This window comes from Centropristis striata, chromosome 17 (assembly GCF_030273125.1).
Source record: "Centropristis striata isolate RG_2023a ecotype Rhode Island chromosome 17, C.striata_1.0, whole genome shotgun sequence".
In the NCBI taxonomy this organism is placed as follows: Eukaryota; Metazoa; Chordata; class Actinopteri; order Perciformes; family Serranidae; genus Centropristis; species Centropristis striata.
The window spans coordinates 15,501,423-15,526,968 of NC_081533.1; the positions used below are offsets into that span (position 1 = coordinate 15,501,423).

General features: G+C 35.1%; 1 protein-coding gene across 1 annotated transcript; it reads right to left on the minus strand.

Annotated features, from left to right (window-relative positions):
• Positions 1 to 682: 682 nt before the first annotated feature.
• khnyn (KH and NYN domain containing) lies at positions 683 to 20,502 on the minus strand. Its single transcript, XM_059355602.1, has 9 exons — positions 20,251 to 20,502; positions 17,165 to 17,426; positions 13,027 to 13,161; positions 8,898 to 10,588; positions 7,350 to 7,480; positions 6,894 to 6,990; positions 5,120 to 5,227; positions 4,287 to 4,388; positions 683 to 2,870 (listed from the first exon to the last, which is right to left on the minus strand). Exons 2-9 carry the CDS (start codon positions 17,387 to 17,389, stop codon positions 2,498 to 2,500), a joined length of 2,862 nt encoding a protein of 953 aa, XP_059211585.1. The 5' UTR covers positions 17,390 to 17,426; positions 20,251 to 20,502; the 3' UTR covers positions 683 to 2,497.
• Positions 20,503 to 25,546: the final 5,044 nt, after the last annotated feature.

Sequence of the window (25,546 nt, forward strand, 5' to 3'; positions counted from 1 at the left end):
TTTAGGAACCATCACTGTGAAATCACTGCAAAGATTTCAACATGAAAAAGGGAAAGGGAAAAAAATATTCTAAACATGAATATTTAATCAAAAACAGCATTTAATATACTTATTTATTTTTAATATACCCTGTATTTATGTTATACAATGCACAATTACATGTATTCAATGTTATCTGTGCGTCACACTCCAGATTAATAGTAAAGTGCGCCCTCTGGTGGACATCGCCATGAACAGCAGGTTTATGTCATTAAAAAGCTAATTTTATTTTGAAGGGACTCATATTTTTGAATAAACAGCTTATAATATCACAACATCCGATTCTCTACATGTGCAGTAACTGCTGGGTATATATGTAATATTAGTCTCAATCTAATCATTTCCCCTGAATATAAATAATAACATCTTTAAGTAATGAAATAGTACATAGAACTGCTGGAACCTTGTGCATCACTAGGGACTTTTTTTGGCTTTTAAAATTTTCGATCATTTTAGCTGTGTGTGAATGCATAAATTGAGACAAATGATCTCATAAAAATGTATTTATTTTTTACTTTTAATGTAAATATGGTGCCAGACTGCATTAACAATCATCAAAATAGAGCTAGTTTATGTTAAAAAATATAATAAATGCATAAAAACTTCAACTCTGATGACAGTTTTTTAAATAAATAGGTTCTACTTCCAGATTTCAGATGTTTTTAATCCTGATTGCAGAACATAATACAAAATTTCACCACAGAAACAGTAACTTGGATTGTTTTTAATTCTTTGACTGAAGAAATACTTTAACACATAGACAGAATTCAGCATTGAGATAATAAAATGTACATATAAACAAACAAATAAGATGATTTGGTCTCCCAGTTGGTGATCTGTGTTGTAAAGAGAGATATAGACTTAAAAAAATTACTTGTTATCCTCTTTTGGTTTGATCTTCAGCTTAAAGCTACAATAATGACCACTTCCCACCTGGTTAAAATAAGTTAAAATATATATAAAACTGAGTGAAGAGAAGGAGAAAGCCTGGTTTAGCATTAGCCTTTAGCCCCACAGCTGTTGATACAACAAATACCCTCAGTAATTACCCATCTGCTGTGTTTCTTCCACATACAGGTAACAATCAAATTGATTTTAGCTGGTTTCAATAAATGCAGAATACCAGAAAAAAATCTGGACTCTCGTAAAAATGGCTCATTTTATTATCGTCTCAACTCTCGTTGGTCAAAGGAAGAGCTGCTGGTTCTAACAATGGTAAAAAAAAAAAAAAATCCCAAAACTTGTCACTTTAAGACCTCAAACTGTTAAAAAAAACACCCTGAAGAGGATGTTTGACACCTCGTTCGTGTTTTTAAGACATTTAAGAAGACAATAGCTGCACTTCAAATCGCATACTTTATCTTTTTACTTTTAGTACGTACTCCAGCTGCTCTTTCATAGTATAAAATGTTGCATGCAGTGTGCATACAACTAGGACACACTACTTCTTCATTATAAATATTTTTTTTTAAATTGGAAAAAAAATGTTCCCACAAGTATCATGAATGCTGGGGGAAAAAAATCACGTCTCCACATATTATACATATTGAACTATTTGCCTTATTACGTCTACTTACAACCTCTCCTGTCCTCTCCCCTCAGCTCTGTGTAAACAGCCTGCAGTTCCGTCTGATTTTCAGTGAATATTTGTCATGTGACCGTTCGTCTCAGCAGAATCAATCATGGCTTCACATACAGTGTTGTCGAGGAGCAGAATTTAATGTTTTTAAATTTTTAATGTTTTTTTTTAATGGTTTTGCATCTATTTTTAGTCATTTTACATCTTTATGTGGCAGTTTATCATCTCCTTGTGGTCATTTTGCATCTATTTTAGTCATTCTACATTTCAATATGTGGTCATTTTGTGTCTCTTTTTGGTCAGTTGATTATTTTTTGTAGTTTTGCATCTATTTGTAGTTGTTTTTAATTAACTTTTGGCCTTTTTGTGGTCTTTCTGTGTCGTTTGTAGAGATTTTATGGTCATTTAGCCTCTTTTTGACCGCTTTAATGCTGTTTTTCAGCAACATTTTGAGAGTCAGGGTCAGATTCAGAGTCCTGGGCCTGTGCCCGGTAGGTCAGTAATCCGTCCATGGGGAGGATAAGTCGAGGCCACTGGAGGATGAAGAGGAGGAGTCAGGGGTGCTTTGGGAGGAGGAAGGAGGAGCTGCAACTGGAGTTAGTTTGAAAAAGCATTAGAGAAATCTAGTCCAATCCTGCTTCAAAGGTTTAAAATATACTTTACATTTGGAGAGAAACAGCAGACATGGGAGGAAATACATGAGATAAAGAACCTGCAGTAGGAAAAAATAGTTAAATTATACGTGTTTGATGGTCAACAGAAAGTCTTTTTGTAAAATCTTTGCTAATGCAGATCAATGAAAACCAAACGGGGTAAAATTCAGGGTCAGAAAAGTCTGAATTAACCCGAAAAACACTAAAACACTAAAATCTGTTCCTTCTAATGCTCCAAGAGCAGCTCAGACAGCACGTTCATGTCCGTCTCTGCCGGGTGGCACTGCAGCACCAGCGCCACCATGTTGTCCTGACCCAGGAACACCTGGCACAGCTGCTCCCTCAGGCTGGCCGTCTCCTCCGGGCTCCTGTCTGCGGCGCCAGAAGCCCCGAGCTGCCTCTGCTGGCGCCCCACGTCCCATCCCTTCCCGTGTCCTCGGCCTCGGCCCCGGCTCCGTCCGCCTGCTGCCGCTGGGCTCAGAGCTCCCCCTGGTGTTCGGTCGCGGAAGTTCAGGAGCTCCGTTTGGGAGCGCGGAGGTTTGAAAGCAGGGAAAGTGGTGGCGACGCCGGCAAAAGAGTGGTTCCCTGGGTCGGGAGTCCTGAGAGGAAATAAAGAACTTCATTTAGAGGAAATACGGTCACATGTTGATCTCCTGCCACCTGCTGGGGGCGCTAATCTAGGAAACGCACCAGAGGGTATTAGTACGGTGGCCCGGAGAGCTCACAGCGATGCGGCTTAAGAAAACACATGAAAATACACAAAACACAAGCAAAGCCCTCAATAACCTTGCTCCCCCATGTACCTTACAGATCTGCTCCAACGTCACTCCCCCACCCGCAACCTCAGATCTTCAGACGCCAACCTACTGACCCCCATCACCAGGACCAAGCACCGCACCATTGGCGACAGAGCCTTCTCCACTGCTGCCCCAACCCTCTGGAGCTCCCTCCCTACTCACATCCGCAATTCAGACTCCCTCCACGCCTTCAAAAACCAACTCAAAACCCACCTTTTCAAAATAGCTTACAATACCTGAACTCATAATCTCTCATCTCTGTTTAGTTGTTTTCTTCTGTATTTTGTGTGTGTCTAATTTCCTGTCATGTTAAGCGACTTTGAGTAGCTTTAAAAGCGCTATATAAATTTAATGTATTATTATAATTATTATTATTAAATTGAGAAAACATCTTCATCAATTTGACAAGACAAGCGCAACATTTAGAAAACGATCTGTAAAGACCACAACACGATAAGAAAACGCGCTGCTAAAGTGAGCTCTCAGGGCCACCGTATAAGAGTTTAAAAACAACAGGAAAATGGTTTTTAAGGTTTAAGATGCTGAGGACATAATTTTGTAAGTTTAATAATGCTTTGATCTCCTATTTTGGGACAACCACATGTTTGTTTTTCACAATTTATTTGTTTATTTTCATGTTTGTTTAAAATTATATTTCCTTAATGTTTGTTCTAGATAAGAAACAAAATATGCTAAACAAGTCCATGGAGGTTGTTTACATAGTACAAAAAGCTAAATAACATATACAAATGATCTCCTCTATTTATTACTATTTATTACAGAAGAAGTATTACAGAACCAAGCAACATGCAAAATCAATAAATGAATAAAAAACAAAATAAAATAGAATAGACTAAAATAAAATTAAAATTAAAATAACACAAGTGTAATAGGAATGAAAAAAACAAAAAACGGTAATAATGTTAAAAATAATTAACTTAAATAAAAGTGGTTACTCTAACTTTTTATTTTTGTGTTGTCTGTTTTTGTGTGTTGTCTTGTTGTGCTGCCATGTTTTATGTTAATGCTTTTTCATATAGATTAGATATCTATGAGATATAGATTATAGACTTTTTTAAAAAACGAATGTGTGAAAAACGCTAAAAATACCGTGTATGTGTGGACAAGGTCTGTATTTTGCGTCAGACCGACGAGTTGACCAACCTTAATGGGATTATCCTCAATAAATAAATAAATAAATAAATGTGGATATAATACCTGTGCTCTGAGCGTAGGAAGTCGTCCAGGTGAGGCCCTCCTCTGCCCAGCGGATCGTCCGGCACCATGAAGTGATCGCCAACAAACGTGTACTGAAGAAGTCTGGAAACATGAAACATGAGGTCATGCTGCTTTAGTAGTTCTTAGACAGGAGACTTAAAATAGGACAGAATTTCTGTGTATTCAGCTCTATTTTCAATATTTTCATACACTATGTTCAATACAGACATTTTCCATGGTTTTCTTGATAATGATTTTGCTTATTATCAATAAAACCATGGAAAATGTCTAGATATCAGCTCTTAAATTAAACTCTTATGAGCTATTTTTGTTGTTATCATTAGATTTGTCCAATCAAATGTACATTTAGTTGTACCAAGCATTTTTATACATTGTGTTTTTTTTTTACGTGTAATATACAGGATATACAGCTTATATATATATATATATATATATATACAATAATATATGAAAAGCTTATAAAATGTGTTATAAAATGTGTGTTTTACTATAAACTAAATTAGTTATTTATTTATTTATCTAATTAATTAATCATTAATTTGGACAATCATTTCTGCCGTTTTAATAGAAAATTGACAAATATTTCATGGTTCCAGTTCCACAAATGTTAGGATTTGCCGCTTTTCCTTTTAATTACTTACATGTTTTCATGTTTTTTTGATAGAAAGAAAAAGCAGCTGACTACTTTTCTCTCAGAAAGCTTTCTCACACATCATGTGCAGTGACAGTGTCACACAATATTCAATTTAAATTATAGTTAAATTACAGGAAGATTACTGATCATAGAGCTGTTACATTTGAGTGTTGTGTACCTGGTTTTGATGATGTCTCTCCATGCGAGGGTCTCGTCTGAAAGGTCTCTGAGGTTGTCGTTAGTTACGATCACGCCGTCTGTCTTCTGTGCGTGCTGCAGCATAAACCTGACACAGAAAAAATATGAAAAATCTCAAAGCAGCCTGAAAAAGAACTGAAAATGTACTACTCTGCTCTTTGGTGCTCCACAGTGTTGCTCTCAAACATTTATACTATGTACTATTGATTTAAGTATTTTATTTATTTTGTTTTTACATTTTTACGAACAAAACAATGCAGTTAGAATGATTTGAAATAAATATTTTCTTGAAAAGACTAAGACTGGATAGATACTTATGCCTTGACTAGTTTGACTAAAATGACAAAAATAAAAACTTGATTTAAAAAAAAAAAGTGATAAAAACCCAGACATTTGACACAAGATTAAATAAAAATAATAGCTGGGGAAAAAAACGATTAAGTATTCGTCAAATTTAGTCAAAATGTCTCCTTTTTTTAAATCTATTTCATTGGCTACAACTAGACTAAATCCATGGAGGATAAAATCAATTACAATGTGATTAAAACTTAAAGTATTTTTGCTAAGGCTAAGACTAGAAAAATGCTCATTACTAATAAGTTTGACTGAAAAAAACTCAAACGGACACATTTGGACTAAAAGTAATGACATAAATGTAGACTTTACACCTAAACTAGACAAACTAGTCTTGTTCTAACAAATAAAAATATTAACAAATAAAATATTAAATTAATATTAATGTCTAATGCCGAAAAAATACAATAAAAAAGGGACATTTTGACTAAAATTTAAAGACTATTTATCGGCTACAACTAGAGTAAGACTATGAAGGATAAAAACAACTACAATGTGATTAAAACTAAAAAAAAAGTATTTTTGTGAAAAGACGAAGACTAGAAAATACTTATGACTAAAAGTATTGACTTAAATGTAGAATTTACATCTAAAACTACACTAAAAATATGACAGTAACGGTCAGAAAAACACTAATAAGTTTGACTTAAATGACAATGATACATTACATTTTTTTTTTATTACAACCCATACATTTCACACAATATTTAGACCAAGACTTAATTAAAAAATAGCCTAAAAAAACCCTCAATAAGGACTAAAAGTATTGACTTAAATGTAAAGACTTTACGCCTAAACTAGAAAAACTAGTCTTGCTAGAACAAATAAAAAATATACAATAAATATTCATGTCTAATGCTGAAAAAATACAATAAAAATGGGACATTTTGACTAAAATGTAAAGACTATTTATAGGCTACAACTAGACTAAAACTAGGAAGGACAAAAATGTCTCAAATAAACCTACACTAAAAATATTTATTTATTTTTCAAATTGTATTTATTTATTTATTTATTTGTATTGTTTATTTTTCTATCTATCTACATTTATTTAATTATTCATGTATTTTGGTCCTCTCAGTATTATTAATATTTTAAATATTACTTCTATTCTTGATGTTTCAAGTGTTGGATGTTGGACGTATTAAAACAAAAAAACCCAATAAATATATGTTTGCACTAGGTTGTATATAGTATATTGTATATTGTTAAATGTCTTTTTCTATTAGATTGTGTATGTGTTATCTTTATAAATTTATTTTGTGTGCAATTGTTGTGGTCGTCTGTAACAAAGACATTTCCCCGCTGTGGGATTAATAAAGTCAAATCCGATCTAAAAAAGGTGATCAAAAAAAAAGACTAAATGTGAAATATGGGACTAATTCAGGCCGGGTGTGTACCTGTCGTCGTACGAGGTGATCCTCTTGCCCTGCACCTCTCTGGACGGGGTGTAGGAGAGCAGGCCGACCTGCTGCAGCTCCGTCAGATAGTGCTGCTCTGAGAGAGTGGGAACAAAACAACAACATGTTTACTCCACAAACAATCACGTGTTCACACAGCTCGGATCGCTTTTCAAACATATCTATGACTTCCTGTCAACACAAGGTTATTATGGCATTCTCCTCCTAGTATTATGTGCAATCTCAAACTAGAAAAAAATCAGGTTTACTGGTAATGGTGCTCTACAGAACTTTCACACGACATGGGTTGACTTTATTGGATTTGTAAAGCAACTTGATGGGCTTCATTTAGAGTGATAAACCTCCAGCTGATCCATTATTACTTCATGTACTCTGGTTGAGGACGACTGACTCTATGCACAACTGGACCTTAACTCCTTAACCCCCGGAGCTTGCCTTTGATTCTGGGGTCGCTCTTCTGTCTCCACTGCGGCAGCAGGGCGATGATGTTACGATGACCTCGGTCCCAGAAGTGCTGCACGGCGATCGCGATCCCACGACAGGAGAAGAAGTGACCCAAGCCGTGACTGTGGAGAACAAGGAACAGGACAAACAAATCAGACGGCGCAACAAAGAGGGAGAAGGTTCTGTTGTAACTGTTATTCTGCACAAAAGACATTTTTGAGTTGTTCCCACTTCTAGCCATGATTGTGCTGATTCCATAAGGGCCGTTTCCATTACCAGGGTTCGTACACTTCAGCAGTGGTCAAATTTAAGCATTTTTCAAGGACTTTCAAGGTCCATTTTCAAGCTTTCCAGTATCTTACACCTGTTGTAAATTGCATGTTTTAGATGAGTACTGACATACTAAAAGGGGGAGAATTCACTGAACCATACCAACAGCGATGATTTTACACTTTTAGGAGGAACGGTCTTCATTTCAGATAGGCTACTCATTATTTTTTACATTAAACATGTGATTATCTATAGTCTATAGATTGATATAGTCAGATTGCAAGAGAAATACACTAAGAATTTCAAGCATTTACAAGCACTTTATCCAAAATCCAAGCACTTTTTAAACCTTGAAAATAAAACATTTAAATTCAAGCATTTTCAAGGATTTCAAGCACCCGTATGAACCCTGCATTACAGTCCAATATCCGGAATGTGGCGGGTCTCACTCGCCAAAACGCCCCTAATTTGAAAATGGAATGAGGTGCACAGTAGCACAGTGCTAATAGGCTAACAGTTAGCTCTGTAGCAGTACAGTGTGTATGTGCTGCTGCTGCAGGAGGTGTTCACTTAGCAATCTCTGTTTGTTTACAATAAGCACCGGACACTCTGTGCACAGTTAGCGATGCCGGTTAATTCACCATCACTATGTTTATGATCAGCGGAGACGCTGTGCATAATTAGCCATGCTGGTTTGTTTACGTATCCTGCGTTTATTCCGTCGCGTATGTGATCACGGTCGGAATTGTTGCGAAGCGATTGCGATACGATCGAAAACCTCGGGGGTCTTCTAAATCCCTTTGGGGCCTTTTTTTGTAATGGAGACACACTGAGTGAGCGGTCATTTGAGAGAGCGTGGCCTGAGACTTTCCCACTGCCACTCTTCCCCCTAAAGGAAACACGGCTATAGAGGCTGCAGGGCTTATATATTGCAGTGAAATACAAAGACACAGTGAGTTAAATGTAAAAAGAGCAAAAAACTGCCTGAAACGGCTTGTTGGGATTCAAAGGGTTAAACCAACAACCTAATGGACTAATGGAAATTTATTTTTTACTATCAGTGCCAATGAGAACACAAAATGTTTGGAGGGAAGAAATTATATTCTAAAGTCTAATATCAACAGATTCTATGACTTGTGAGTCTCTCTCCAAGCTATCGAAGGTACCGTGTGGAGTTTTTGATTATTAGTAGCGCAACAGAGCATAAACAAATAATAAGAAATAAATTAAGATATTATAAAATATACACATTAGATGTGCTGTTCTCACCTCATGGCCACGTTGCTCCCGTCAATGACGATCGTCCTCAGTTTCTGGCCTCCCGGTTTGTTCGTCAGCTGGAGGTCGAAGGGCATCTGCAGGCCTTCAAGGAAACGCTGCTCGCCCGTCACCACCACCGAAGAAGCGGCCATGACACCCCGTCTGTCCCTCGCTCTGGTGGGAGACGAGTCGTTCCTCGTGAAGATCGGCGGCTGCTGAGTGTACACCGCTTGTTTTATTAAAGAGTTGGAAGACTTTGGGTTTAAGATGTTGTCTTGGTTTGGTTTGGAGGTGGACGGATTGGGCCAGTAGCTGGTCGGGTCGTTCTTTGGTTGGAAATTGGCGAGTGGAGGATTGAGAGCTGGGGGATAAGTCGACATGGGCGGCCCTTTGACTTCAGGAAGGACGACTTGGTGTGGAATTTGTGAGTTTGTCTGTTTGTGGAATTTCGGGAACTCCGATCCGGTTGGCTTTGGCGCTTCTACCCGTCCTTTATGATCAGATTTTCTCTTCTCTGCAGGCTTGAAAAGATCAGCTTCTCTCGCTTTGTGCTCAGCTTTGGGCGCCTCCTTCTCCAGCACCACATCGTCCATCTCCCTCGGCCCCTCCCTGAAGGCGTCCGTCTCCTTGCTCCACTCCCTCTGCAGCTCCAGGAGCAGCTGGTGGGTCGATCGGTCCGGCAGCATGTTGTAGACTTTGGCCACTTCCTGCTCCATGTAGCCGCAGCTGGCTGCCGCCTTCTTCACCACCCCGAGGACGAAGTCTTCCTCGTGTCCTTCCTCTTTCACTTCTTCGCTTCCTTTCACCTCTCCGACGCCTCCTGCTGCTCCGTCACAAACCTCCCCATTACTCCCTGTCACCTCTTCTCCTTCCACTTCCATGTCTTCGTCTTCTCTGTGCTCCGTCTCGCACGGTCGGTTCCTCTCGCTTTGACTCAAGGCGCCTTGACTTTTCTTTATCTGCTCTCGGTCGCTGCGGTCCTGCTCCTGCTGGACTACGTCCAGTATCTGCGAGGCCTCTTTGGGTCCCGTCCGGGCAAGGACTCGCTTCACCACCTCCTCCGTGTAGCCCATGGCTGTGAAGAACTTCAGAAGAAGCCAGAACTCCTTGTTCCCCACGGACGCCTGCCGATCCTCGCCCTCCTCCCCTTGTCCCTCTTTCACCTCGATACCCAACGCCGCCTCTTGCTCCTCCTCTCCCACTTCCTGCGGAGAATGCTCGGCACCCTCCGCCCTCCCTCGGCCATCTGCGGACAAAAACTGGAACAAGGAATCCTTGTCTGCAGAACCTGCAGTCACCCCTTCAACCCACTGACCAGAAGTCCTGGACGGCTCAGGAAGAGCGTGCGCAGAGTCCCATCGACCCTCCGAACTCTCCAGTGATCTCGCGCCTGCGTTTCCACCTCTCAGACCGGGGCCGGGGCTCAACCCAAGCCCCGATTCCTTCACCAAATCCAGCAGGATTTCCTTCACCGACCCCGGCAGCACCAGAAGATCCAGGATGTGCTTGTCCTCCCATTTCTCTACAAGAGTCTTGAAGGACCTGCGTGACTCCAGAGACTCTCCCGGGACTCTGTCTCCAGCCTCGGAGCGTCTGGACTGCGTGCCCTCGTACCTCTCCACCAGGTCCGTGATGAGGGAGTAGGCTCGCACCACCGGCTCTGCAAGACCTGATATGAGCAGGAATCCCGGAGAGCCAATCTGGTTTGGTGAGAGGAAAACAGAATGACATTAATTTTAACTTAGAACCTCAGTTGATAAGATGAATTTTGGACAAAAAATGATGCAGACAACAACTAAAACATCTCTCTGTCTGTGCATTTATATATATTTTTTCTATATTTAATTGTTACTTTTAATCTAAGTCCTTTGCTATAAGTTTAAAGGTCCATTCTGACCTCCTGAGTGTGTAACAGTCAGCTTCAAGCCAGAGACTCCTTGTAAAGTAATAACTTGCTACTTTGGGATTTGTCAGAAAAGACACAAAATTAGCCAAAAACGAATCAAATTGACCACAAAATGATTAAAAAAAGACACAAAATGACCAAAAAATTACATAAAATTAAGCAAAAAGGACTCAAATTGACCACAAAATGACAAAAAATGACCACAAAAAGACACAAAATGGCCCAAAAAAGAAACAACATGACCAAAAAAAGACACAAAATGACTAAAATAGACACAAAATGACCAAAAAAAGGAAACAAAATGACCAAAAAAGACACAAATTTACCACAAAACGATCAAAAGAAGACACAAAATGACCAAAGAAGACACAAAATGACCAAAAAAGATACAAAATGACCAGAAAAGGCACAAAATGACCAAAAAAAGACAAAATGACCAAAAAAAGACAAATTGACCAAAAAATGATCAATAGAAGACACAAAATGACCAAAAAAAAGACACAAAATGACCCAAAAAAGACACAAAATTACCAAAAAAGACACAAACTTTTGGGGGCTAGCTCCCTGTGGGGGTCGGGCCCCCCTGGTTGGGAATCACTGCTCTAGCAGCTTTATTTGTGTTTAAGGTACAATCCAAGAAGTCCAGTGTGAGTAACAGATCCATGAGCTACATTCCCACTTCTAGTCATGACTGTGCTGATTCCATAGAGCTGCAGGACTTACATATTTCATATATTGCAGGGAAATACAAGGCCACAGTGAGTAAAATGTAAAGAGACCAAAAAATACCCTAAAATGGCTTGTTTGGGTTCAGAGGGTTATTGGGGATTCAAAGCAATGTTTTAGCAACAAAAAACAAACAATAGTGCAAAAAAGAAAGTTTCCAAAAAGAAATTTAAAAAAATTCCTGAGATGTATATTTGCATGCTAAAAAATATGTTAATAATGGGCTAAAAATTCCCAGTGACAACATCACATTACGTTACATTAAGAGGCAGCTGATACTTCATAACCGGGTGTGACGCATTTTTAGCTGATGGCATTGACTAATAATGTGATTTCTCGTAGGAATAAAAAGATATCAAGATATTAGTCAATGTCATTATTGCATTATCAGCAGGCCAAAAATGGCACAGTAAGTCACTGGCGGGGGAGAAATGACGGAAGTGAGTGACACAGAGTGAGTGGAATGTGATTTCTACATTTAGCGTGACTCAAAGCTTCAGATCAGTGTTTCCCCGCCTGTCAGACACCCCACTCAGCCTGACCGAGGGGGAATTATTGATTTCATTCATTATTTTTTATCATAAAGAATTAAATGCAGCTATTAAGAAATAAATGTGATGAATATAGCATATTCTCTCAAAATGAAAATTGAGATGTTTGTAAAACTTTTTTTTTATTTTTACGACTCTTCACTTCTTTCCAGTTGTGTATTTGCTACATCACTGTCAATTGTAAAGGGACAGAGCATTTTCATTGTATTGTCTGTATTACATAATAAGTAGTTGGATATTTGTTTTTTGTGGCCACAGTGTGTTGTTTGTTGTTTTTGTCTATGTTGGAAAGTGCAATAAAAAATATTACAAAAAAAAAGAAAAAGAAAGAAATAAAAGGTTGTAACCTTTTAAAGGTTGAAAGGTAACATTAAAGGTTGAAATATTGATGTTTAATCATGTAAAGTTTTATTTCTGAATGTTGTGGTGTGGTATATATTTATAGTATTTAGTATTTAAAGTGAATTTTAGTATTAGTATTTAAAGTGAATTTTAGTATTAGTATTTAAAGTTAATTTTTCGCTTAATTTGTAGCACAAAGATTTGCAAGAACGTCATCCTGGCAGCCGAGGTGATGATGACGCCGCCTTTTAAGAACTGAAGAAGATAAGGAGCTGACTGAGAAAAAGGCTGCAAAACCGGCTGCCGCTAAAGTGGGAGTGCCCACGTATTCTGATCTTTACGGTAAATGCTCTGGAATGGCTCGGGAGTAGGGCTGGGCGACATGGACCAAAAGTCCCGATATATTAAGTTGATTATGGGGAAAAACTGCAGAGGAAAAAACATGCACCATATAATCGCAGAACTTGCCTGAGAAGCGTCACGTTTTTAAGTTTTCTTCAATATCATAGTAATCCAGTGACAGTTGTCTGTGCAGCCATGATTACATTGGAAACAGGAAGTGCTAATTGTTAATTCTGCTTATTTTTAATATTGCCAAGAATGCAACACTCACCACCATGTGTGCAGAGGTGGTTTTTGTCAGGCAGTCCATGAACAGCCCTCTGGCTCCACAGAAGATGCAGTGAAGGACCCCGGGGTAAGAAACCTCCTGCTGCTCCTCCTGGTTCACCAGTCCTCTCACAAATAACTGCAAGACAGAAATATTTTGCATCATTATTATATTGTTATACAATAACTGAATTCGTGGTGAAAATACTGGAGTAGTGGTGGAAAAAATCTAAATAATATGTGTCCATTTTTGGGAGAAAAAGGTTCATTAGATTATATCAGAACTTGAGAGTCCATCTTGGTATGGAAAAATTGACGAAACAATTTCAATGGGTGCATTTCTATGAAGGACGAACAATGACATTAGTAGAAAAAAAATGAATGAATGAATAAATAAATAACAAATATATAAATAAAGAAAAATGCATATTAAAAATGAATAAATATAAATAAATAAATGCAAAAAAATAAAAATAAATTCTATATCTTCACATTTATTATATAAATTTAAGTTTTTCTGTAATTATTTATTTATTTGTAAATTTTAATTTTTTTATTTAGATATTTCCACATTTATTTTTTGCATTTTCACATTTAGTTATTTATTCCTACATTTATTTATCTATATTTATTTCGGCAAAAGTTGGAAGAAATAAATGAAACAAAAACACATAAAAGAAATAATACATAATAAATAAATGCATTTATGAATAAATAAATACATGAAAATTGTATACATAAATGAAAATACCTAAAAAAGGTGAATTAAAATATAAATATATATATATATATATATATATATATATATATATATGTGTATATGCAGTCTGTAGATTATCTCTTGTTTTCTCGCTATACGTAATTGAGAAGCCACTAATGTTATTTGTGTTAGACCATCCTTGTTTTCTTCAATTTCTTGTTCATTTTAATGCCTGGTACAACTTAAGGTACATTTGTTTGGACAAATATAATGATAACAACAAAAATAGCTCTTAATAGTTTCATTTAAGAGCTGACATCTAGATATTTTCCATGGAAAATGTCGAGATATCAGCTCTTAAATTAAACTCTTATGAGCTGTTTTAGTGCAAACAAATGTACCTCTCGTACAGGCATTAAAATTAACAAGAAATTGGAGAAAACAAGGGTGGTCATGACTGTATCTCTGTTATTAGTGCTTGTGGTAGTGTGTTTTCACAGTGGGGAATTCATATTCACAGGAGATTATATTAGAGGGAGAAAATACATTCAAATTAAATAATATAAAGAAAATACACCCGCACATGGCTTACATAATATAGCCTGTATATGTGCCTGATAATCATGTGATTACTGTGTCTTTTTATTGCATTAAGACAACTGTTGAGTGACCAATTAAAAATAAACTTGTTAAATCATTTACTGAAACAGTTAGAGTTGAGTTTCAGTGGTCAACCTGCTGACACATTCACCCAGAATGACTGCAAAATGAAACCTAATTATACAACATTTAAAAAGCCCTCGATGAGTCATTTACCAGGAACAGCATCACTGTAGACTTTGACTAGAAGTACTGATGATAACAACTACCAAGTTAAGGTTTATATATGTGCTTACTTTAAATAGTAGAAGTACTCATAATGCAGAATGGACCCAGTCAGATTATATTCCAAATATATTACTGGATTCATTTAAGCAGCATGGTCATTTTAACTACTTAATAGGGCTGGGCGATATGGACCAAAAGTCATATCCCGATATATTTAGGCTCAATATCGATATATGATATATATATATATACACCGATATTTGTATCGCAAAGTTTAATTTACATTTAATTTAGTGGATTTGCAACAAAAAAAAATCTATTTTCTTAACCATTGACAATCCAATAGATTTTCCAGAAAATGTATACCACAACAAACAATAATACGACACACTTACTTTATATTATAAAAGAATAAAAGAACAACGAAAATTACAAAATAACTAAATATGACAAACCTTAGTTACGGCATAATTTAAATATAAAGAAAGAAAGAAACAAATTGAACTATATCGATATATGCGATATGGTCTAATTCCATATCACATTTTTTAAAAATATCAATATATCATTTATATTGATATATCGCCCAGCCTTACTACTAAATATACTGTTATGAGGTGTAATTACAAAAAAAATCTAATTAAATCTAAGTCTTTTATCAGGGTTTTTATGTTGAATCTCAACATAAAACATAAAAGTTTCTCAAAATTGTTCTTAGATACAGTACTTAAGTAAATAAAATGAGTACTTGACTACAATGACCTTGTTATATTATATTTGAAAATCATGAGAAGACAGATTGACAATGTGTTTTTCTTCACTGTAGCTGTGTCTTTTGTTCACAGACAGACAGGAGACAGTGTGTTCTCTCAATATGTGATCTTGTTTAGGCTAGATATGCGCCTGTTACAAATACACACACACACACACACACACACACACACACACACAGTGTATTAGGGGTGTGAATCACCAGAGGCCCCACGATACGATTTTATCCCGATACTTGAGTCACGATATGATATTATTGCAATTTTAAGCATTTTGCGATATGGTGAGTATTGCGATACAATATATTGCGATTTAACTGTTTAACTGCATTTTGTGTCCACAAAATTATATTAAATCAAGAATTGTTTTGTCAAATCACAGAAAATTCCAGTTCTGAATTGGGAGGCAGCCATGTATGTAAAGAGGAGACTTTGTGGAGTCTATTTTCATTGAGATAGCATGAGGTCAGAGGTCACATGACCACTTTGAAAATCACCATGAAACATCAAAACATAACCTAACTTTGCAGCGTTATTTAGACAACTTCCCAACACGATATCCTGATGCACATGATGCCTATAGATTCCTTAGATTTCCTAGTTTCAAATGATATCAGTATATCGCTAAATATCGATACTTGGCGGCCAGGAATCGATACTATGCTGCATCAATTTTTCCCCCGCCTCTACTGTGTATCACAACCTTCTAAGAGACCTGTCCATGTCCATGTCATAGGTAGGGTTGTCACGATACTAAAATTTTCAACTCGATACCGATACTCAGGAAAATATTCAATACTGGATACCATTTTCGATACCACAAGGATAAAAACAAAGACCCCAAAATTTATAAAATAAAAGATAATAAAAGAAGTATTTTTATTAACCCATTTAGGCCTTAAATGACTGTAAAAAATGCCTGTAAAACCTATGGGATTTTAAAATAACCCCCTAAAACCTGAAGTTTTTCTGGAAATTCAACAGAAGTGTCAACGCTTCTACTAAATAATAGATTTTTCAGCCTCTGTAGCAGATAGAAATGAAATTCATAAGTATTTGAGAGCTTATAGCTGTTATATCTGAGCTCCCTCCGCTATGGTCGTCGTCTGCCATGATTTCAGTTCTGGAAAAGTCCCATGATGCATTTCGACACTCCCACATGTATTCTGATGCATTTCATTGGCCAAGAGACCGAAAATAGGTGGAAAAAACTACAAAAATTACAAAACGACGTATCCACTTTCCCAGCTTTAATGGTAGAATAACGCAACAGCACCCCCGGTTTTAATGGTAGAAATGCGGTGATGCTTTCCCACCTTAAATGGGTTAACAAGTAAAATGCAACATGTAAAAATGAACAGAACCACAGCTTAAATATTTATAATAAAAAACAGTTGTGCAAAAAGAAACTGCAACTATGATAACAAGCTTCAGATACTCGATACTTTTGAAAATGAGTATCGTATCCGGATACAACGTTTTAGTATCAATACTTTTGACAACCCTATTCATAGGTAACTGTCCAATAGGATTCGGTTTGCGTGCAAGTCCAACTTCTGTAGATGAATGAAAAAGTGAATTATGACTAGGATCGGGGCTCATTCTGACTGGGATCCTTTATATAAGACCTTTATATACTTTCCACTTTAATTAAAAGTGAAAAAAATAACAAAAACAGATGTGCTCACAATCAGGACTCATTTACAGCTAAATTCAAAACAACACAGTGACAGAGGTTATGGAAAAACTTTGCTCAATCTTGTTGTTGTTCAATATTTCTCAACATAATGACTCAACTCTTATCTTCCTGTGAACTTATCAAAGAAATCAACATCTGTGCTTACTTTGGCTGCCTTCACTTCGTTGCTCTGCCCTCGCAGCTTCAGCCATATCTGCCCGTTGTTCCCGTGAGACGAATCCTCCTCCCCGATCCCAAACGTCACCCTGAATATCCGCTCCACGGTGGCGTGCAGCGAGGTCAGAGATCCCCGCAGCATCCCGGCGCACGCAAACTCATCCTCCACCTCCGCTTCTCCTCCTCCTCCTCCATCGCTCCTCTCACCGTCCATCCCTCCTTCTTAAACCGCCGTCACAGAGTTGAACATACTGCGGAAAAAACACAAATTATATCAAATGTTTACACTCTAATGGCAAAAATATAAACTGCGTGACTGCTGTATGAAGTCTGGTTACATTTGTTATTGTGCATAAAATAAGAAATATTTCATAATGGATTTATAAAGTATGTGTTGTTTATATTTTGTGCTACAGCTGTTTGATTATAAAGTTGTCTTTTGAAAAGACAAGTCAGATTTTCTTGAACTTTAAATACAACCATGATACAACTGCAACACACAACTAAGGTTGAAAATAGATAGATAGATAGATAGATAGATAGATAGATAGATAGATAGATAGATAGATAGATAGATAGATAGATAGATAGATAGATAGATAGATAGATAGATAGACATTCTTCAGAAAAGCACAAATAATGAGATGGAAGCAGATATTTCTTCTGCCAGAAGTTGCTCTGTATTATTTGGAGAAAAAACTAATTTTTTTTTTACTACTAATACAGTAGAACATGGAAAGTATCCTTATTCAACGTTTAGATTAATCACATTATATAATAATAATAATAATAACACTTATTAATATTATTATAAAATCAAAAAACAATACATTAATAGCTTGTATTTAACCCCATATCAGTTAGCCTCCTTTTAAGAACCTCAAAACTGTACTTCAGTACAGTACTTGCAGTGGTGGAAGTATTCAGATCAGTTACTTACTAAAAGTACTAATACTACACTGTTAAATGATTCCAATACAAGTAAGAGTCCTGCATTCAAAACAGCAACAAAAAGTACTTAAAAATATCAAAAGTAAAAGTACTCTTTATGCAGAATGACTACAGTCAGATTAGTAAATATATTCTCTGAAAATATTGGATTATTATTATTATTGATGCTTTTATGTAAGCAACATTTTGCTGACTGCTAACTATACTGTTATGTGGTTTAATTCACACAAAAATACACAATCATTTTATATGTATCATGTTTTTAAGTTAAATCTCGACCTGAAAAGTAACTGAAGCTGTCAGCTAAATGTAGTGGAGTAAAAAGTACAACATTTGCCTTTAAAATGTAGTGCAATAGGAGATTTTAAGTTACATAACATGGAAGCAAATAAAGGACAAGTACCTCAAAATAAGTACAGTAGGTTAGTTTGACAAATGTACTTAGTTACATTCCACCACTGAGTACTTGAGTAAATGTACTTTCCACTTGAATTTAAAGTAAAAAATGAAATAAAAATGCAGATGCAAAAAGCTGCATAAAAAGGATTATTATGCACCACTTTGCAAACTCCAACATGTAAACAAAACAAAAAATAGCTCATAAGAGTTTAACTTAAGAGCTTATATCTAGAGATTTTCCATGGTTTTCTTGATAATAACCAAAATCATTATTTAAAAAAAACATGGAAAATGTCTAGACATCAACTTAAGTTAAACTCTTATGAGCTATTTTTGTGCAAACGAATGTACCTGTAGTTGTATCAGGCATTAAAATTAATAAGACATTAGAGAAAACAAGGATGGTCCAATCATTTTTTTCCATGACTGTATCTCTGTTAATGTTGTTGTTATTAGTGCTAGTGGTGATGTGTTTTCACAGTGGAAAATTTGTATTCACGGGAGATTATATAAGAGGGAGAAAATACATTAAAATTAAATAATAAGTAGTAAAAAGTACAATATTCGCCTTTAAAATGTAGTGTAATAGAAGTATCAAGTTACATAACATGAAAGGAAATAAAGGACAAGTACCTCAAAATAAGTACAGTAGGTTAGTTTGACAAATGTACTTAAGTAAATGTACTTTCCACTTGAATTTAAAGTAAAAAAAATAAAATAAAAACACCATTTCCCTCTTAAATGCAGATGCAAAAAGCAGCATAAAAAGATTATTATGCACCACTTTGCAAACTTCAACATGTAAACAAATCTGCAGCGTGTGTTATTGTTCAAACTGTACACTGACATAAACCGTACTTAAGTAAAAGTACTAATACTACACTGTTAAATGATTCCAATACAAGTAAGAGTCCTGCATTGAAAACTTACTGAAGTAACAGCACAGCAACAAAATGTACTTAAAAGTATCACAGGTAAAAGTACTCTTTAAGCAGAATGACTCCAGTCAGATTAGTAATATTGATATTATTGATGCATTTATGCAACATTTTGCTGACTGCTAACTAGAGTTATGTGGTTTAATTCACAAAAAAATACACAATCATTTTCAATGTATCATGTTATTAAGTTAAATGTTTACCTGAAAAGTAACTAAAACTGTCAGATAAATGTAGTGGAGTAAAAAGTACATTTGCCTTTAAAATGTAGTGCAATAGAAGTATCAGGTTACATAACATGGAAGGAAATAAAGGACAAGTACCTCAAAATAAGTACAGTAGGTTAGTTTGACAAATGTACTTAAGTAAATGTACTTTCCACTTGAATTTAAAGTAAAAAATGAAATAAAAACACCATTTCCCTCTGAATGCAGATGCAAAAAGCAGCATAAAAAGGATTATTATGCACCACTTTACAAACTCCAACATGTAAACAAATCTGCAGCGTGTGTTATTGTACAAACCGTACACTGACACAATATTTACAACTTGTTTGACATTTGCTTTTGTTCCACAACATTGAGATTTCAACCAGCGTATTACAAAAAACAAAAAAAAACACGGCCTATCGCCAGATAATTGTGCATAATTGTGCATTTATCAACATATAGAGACCTGTTGGACGCGTTTTCAGCAAATAGAACCAAAAACCGACAGCGGACAGTTCAGAGTTTGAAAATAAAGCAATACAACGCATTAAAAATGTGATTTTTTTTGTGTGTCTTACGTGATCTCGATGTTCGCTGCGCCTTGAAAAGTTTCCAGCAGCTACAGAGAGGAGGCGAGGCGCTTCCGCATAAAAGAAACAACAACATGTATGAGAGCAAAGTTCAGCTCCGCGCACCGCTGCGGTGGTAATAATGTCTCTAAATGATCGGAGAGATGGCTGCAAATAAAGCCGCGTCCCTGCTGCAGGACGGCGGATGAGGAAACCTCTCAGCAGTCGCTGGAAACCCCGAAGACAAAACCGAAACTAAAGGAAAAACAGCTCGTTGTGTCGCAGTCTGGGCGGATACTTCAGGCTCCGCACGGCGGTCACGGCGTCATTTTAATTAACCCCAATTTATTATTTTTATTATTATTAAAGTAACCCCAACTCGAAATTTAAGTGGTGTTTATTGCCGTTTTTAAAATATATATATATATATATTTTTAATTATTATTATTTATTTATTATTATTATTTGCATTTATTTAACATAAATCTGTATTAAATCGAGTATTATAAAAGTACACATTTATAGTATTTAAAATAACCCCAACTCGAAATATAAGTGGTGTTTATTGCCGTTTTAAAATATATCATATTTTTGTATTATTATTTATTATTATTATTATTATTATTATTATTATTATTATTATTATTTGCATTTATTTAACATAAATCTGTATTGAATCTAGTATTATAAAAGTGCACATTTATAGTATTTTAAATATATGGGTTTATTTTTTTATTTTTTTATTGTTGATTCGTGTCTGGGTCAAACAGGGGATTTCCACTGACGTCAGACGGGTTTTTCCTGCTTTTTTTTTTTTTTTTTTTTTTTTTCAAACAACTGGACTCAGTGACACACAGGCTTTGTAAAAAGAGAGACTGGCAGCTGTTTTTGTTAACATATTTCTGCCTAGAGCTGCAACAATTATTCGATTAATCGAACAATAATCAATTATTAAAATAATTGCCAACTATTTTGATAATAATAATAATAATAATTGGTTTGAGCAGTTTTTGTAAAGACAATAAGTCCAAACTCTCTGATTTCAGCTTCTTCAATGTGAATATTTCTGGTTTCTTTGTTCCTTTATGACAATAAACTGAATATCTCTTTGGTTTTGGACAAAACAAGAGATTTGAGGACGTCATCTTATCGATTAATTGATAATGAAAATAATCGTTAGTTGCAGCCCTATTTCTGTCGCCATAACTTCTAATCCAGTAGAAGAATTGCTGTTTTTTGTTGTTGTTTTTTTGCTTACACAGTGGTTTCCTTGGTGCAGCTTTATGTGTGTCAAAGACAGGAAGAGTAACCTCCTACACTATACATCCTGTAACATCTGAAGGAACATTGACATTTAAAGGACAACTCTTGTATTTTACTTATAGTCTACAAATCTTTACAGAAATTAAACAAAATAAAATAATTGAAGACAGCAAGAATTTGAATTCAGCTAATGTAGTTAGTTTTTATCCTTTTTTTATTTGCTACTTTTATTTGTATTTATTTTTATTTTATTTTACTCTTTTATTTATTATTATTTTTTTATTTTGTTTTTAATGCCATACTGTGAAGCACTTTGAGTTGCATTTTACATATGAAACACACAATATAAATACATTTACTATTAATATTATTATTATTATTGAATAAAAAACAACACATTTATAGCTTGTATTTAACCCCTTATCTTCCAGCCCCTTTTATAGAGAATTGGGGGTTATTTGCAGTGTTTTTATTTATTGATTACTTTATTGATTTAGTTATTTTTTCTTAATTTTTAATTTCTATTGGGTTTTCTTTTTAATGCCATACTGTGAGGCGCTTTGAGCTGCATTTTATGTGTTAAGAGTGCTATACAAATTCACTTATTATTATTATAACATTTAAAAACAAAACATTTATAGCTTGAATTATCATTCAGCCCCCTTTTATAGAGAATTGAGGGTTGTGGGCAGTGGTGTCAAGTCAGAAATCTCGAATAAAAATGACTTAATTAATGAATAATGAAATTAAGGTGTGTAAGGATTCAGAACATTAATGTATGACTTTATGAAGTCAATTTCCAGCTTTATGTCGGATGAATTACAACAATTTATGGGTTGAACCCATTTTTTGTTACACACATCTGGTGCTGAATTAGGCCCTTTTTTTTAACCCTCTGGAGTCTCCAAAAGCGCCAAATCATGACTTCTTCATGACAGCAGCAGCAGCGTGGAGCCCTACTGTAAATTTACCTCTAAAGTTCTGGCTGTAAACTCCATGAGGCCAGTTTCAGTTTGATGATGATATACCAAGTAAAACTGGAGACAAACTCAAATATATTTAGTATAAAATGATAGAACTGGATGTAACCCTCTTATATGTTATATTTGACACCTTTGTTCCCATTTGCAACAAATTATATTGAGCATGATCGTGTTTTGAAAGCAAAAAAAGATTCAAAATCACATTTTATGTTGGACTAAAGGACTAAAAAAGACACAAAATTACCAAAAAAAGATAAAAAAATTACCAAAAACATTCCCAAAAAGACACAAAATGACTAAAAAAGACACAAAATGACTAAAAAAAATCGACAAAATGACCAAAAAACAACAACAGAAGACTCAAAATGACTAAAAAAGATACAAAATGACAAAAAAGACACAAAATGACCAAAAAAAAGTCACAAAATGACCAAAAAAATAGACAAAATAACTAAAAAAATAGACAAAATGACCAAAAAACAACAACAGAAGACACAAAATGACCAAAAAAAGATACAAAATGACCAAAAAAGACATAAAATAACTAAAAAAGAGACAAAATGACCAAAAAAGACTTCCAAATACACAAAATGATTATAAGAAAAAATAGAGCTGGATGACAGAATTACACACAATCACAAGATCACATTTGTTGTTGGTTTTTCTTTGTTTCTTTTTGGTTCTAATTGTTGATCCAGTACGTCAGAATTAAAAATCAATTATTATCAGGTCATATGGGTGAGGTTGTGCTGAAAAAAATAATACCAATATGGCATTTAAACATTTTTAAAATGGTGTATACAGGCAGGAATAGCCCAAGACTCCACTGAGTTTTTTGAGAATGGATAAAAATAGTCATATAATATAAAATAATTAATATACCATGAATACACCAAGACCTGATGGAACGCCATAGAAAAATCCTTGCTCTGATTTGGTTTGAACAACTTTCATCATTTTCCAGTTGTGCTGGATTACATCATCATGTAATTCAGGTTTGGTTGTCAGTGGTTTGAAAGTAACTACACTGATTTCCTGTAAATCATTTTTCCAGACTGCGCCCCCTGCTGGCAAAACTCAAAATAGCATTTTTATAGTCTTTTTCTATATAATTGATATACTTTTGGCCATAAAAATCTAGAGCTTGTGACGAGTATGTTAAGTTAAACAATCTAAGATGTTGTAAACCACATTTTCCCTGCTTATAACTATAAGATAAGGACATAAAAGGGAATATTAACGACTTGAAAGAGTCAATAAACAAGAAAATTGTCCATTCCTTTTAATTTTTAGCTTCAGAACAAATAAAGCTTATCTAAATCTGATAATTAGATTGTTCTTTTAATTTTAAAGGTATTCAAAGTGTAACTTCAGTAACTTATAAGGCAATCACATAATAAAAAAACATGTTAGAATAAAATAAATGCACAAAAAACTCTCATAAATAAAAATACATCCACACGAGCTGTCATTAAATGAGACAAGGAATAAAGTTTAAGAAATAAATCAATAAATCCTGTCGTCACTTGCCTGTTTGTGCGGTCCATAAGCAGAAGTTTAAACATTTTTTTTTTAGTTTCGCTTCTGCTTTAGTCTGATGAGGTGGAACCAGCTGCTGCCAGTAGAAAGTCAGTGAATGAGCAGCAGCGTTTTTACTTTTACCTCCTCTGTCTGTTCGGTCGAGTGATGAGGAAGAACTGTATATTCCTAAAGGTGAGTGCTTCCCCCATTCTCATTTCTTAAAAATCACCTTCGTATTTGCATTTTAAATGTCTGTGGTGTTGATGTAACCGGGAAACTGTCACTGTGTGGCTGTTTTATTTGGTATTACCCTATTATTCATTTATCTTTTATGGTATAGTCGTGTAAGTAAGTATGTTAAGTAAAGTAAATATGTTAAGCTCATAGTTTAGATTGAATGGACAATAGATTTAACCCTCTGGAGTCCATCGATTTATTGACAATACACACGTTTTAATTACAGTAATAACTTTATTTGTATGATATGTAGACAAGCTGAGAAAGTTAGTTGAAAGTCAATCATAGGAGCTTTCACAGTGTGACATTTATGTTTCTAGACCATTCTACAATTAAAAAGTAATACTATTTTTAATTTACATGCAAATAGACTGTTTTATAGTTTTGTTATTTATTATTTTTTCTGCTTTTTGTGTGTGTATGAATGGTTAAAAAAACATACATTTCCATAGAAACCTTTGTCTTTTGCTTGTATTTTGGGTTCCTGGCAGCTTTATACTTTGTTAATTAAAATAAAATGAAAAATCTGACTGATAGCCAAGTTTGTGTGGAGAAAAAGAAGCCATGCATGTGATGTAAGGACAGACTGAAAGATGCTAAACAGAGACAGAAATTAATGCATAGGAAGTTGACAAATTTGAACCAAAATCTCCTGGACTTCAGAGGTTTAATAGAAGTCCTCAGAAGGCAGATAGATTATGTAGTCTGGTGTAATCCAATACAACATAAAAGCACTAGAAGGTTTAACTGGCACAATCTCAGGAAAAGGTATTATGGCAAGTGTTTCTATTATTTTGTCCACCCCCTGGGGCTTCCTGATATGTGTCAGGTAGCCTGAATGTGGTTTTCCTGTTGTGTCGTTTGGGTTTAGGGGCCTCTGTGTGAATGAAGACAGCATGGTACATGTAAAAACACACCTTTAAAGTTAAGTTTAAAGGGGGTAAGGCTGTTTTTATGTATGTTTTTTTTATTATTATTTGTCAATGAGGTCATGAATCCAGCTGGTTTTAGGTTTTCAAATATGAGCGTTTCCTGTTTTTCTTTGTTTTCTTAATAATGTATGTTTGGATTTTTTTTTGCTGCTTTCTGTCATTGTATGGACCAAACTATTGATTTATTTAAAAAATAAAATCAACAGAATTCAGTTAAAAATCAGTCATTTGATTATAAACCACTTGACTTTATGAATTAAATTACCTGTATAAAGACACTCTTCTTTTAACGGCACAAAATAGTTGAATTTTAATAAATAAATTAATAAATGATAATAAATGTTAAGATTGAGATGAAGTTAAGATGAT

Coding starts and splice junctions, on each gene's coding strand:
- khnyn (XM_059355602.1), bottom strand. CDS start 17,389: ATGGACGGTGAGAGGAGCGATGGAGGAGGAGGAGGAGAAGCGGAGGTG. Junction 6,991..7,349: donor GAGCGACCCCAGAATCAAAG/GCAAGCTCCGGG, acceptor CCACTCTCTCAG/AGCAGCACTATCTGACGGAG. Junction 4,389..5,119: donor AGAGACATCATCAAAACCAG/GTACACAACACT, acceptor TCATGTTTCCAG/ACTTCTTCAGTACACGTTTG.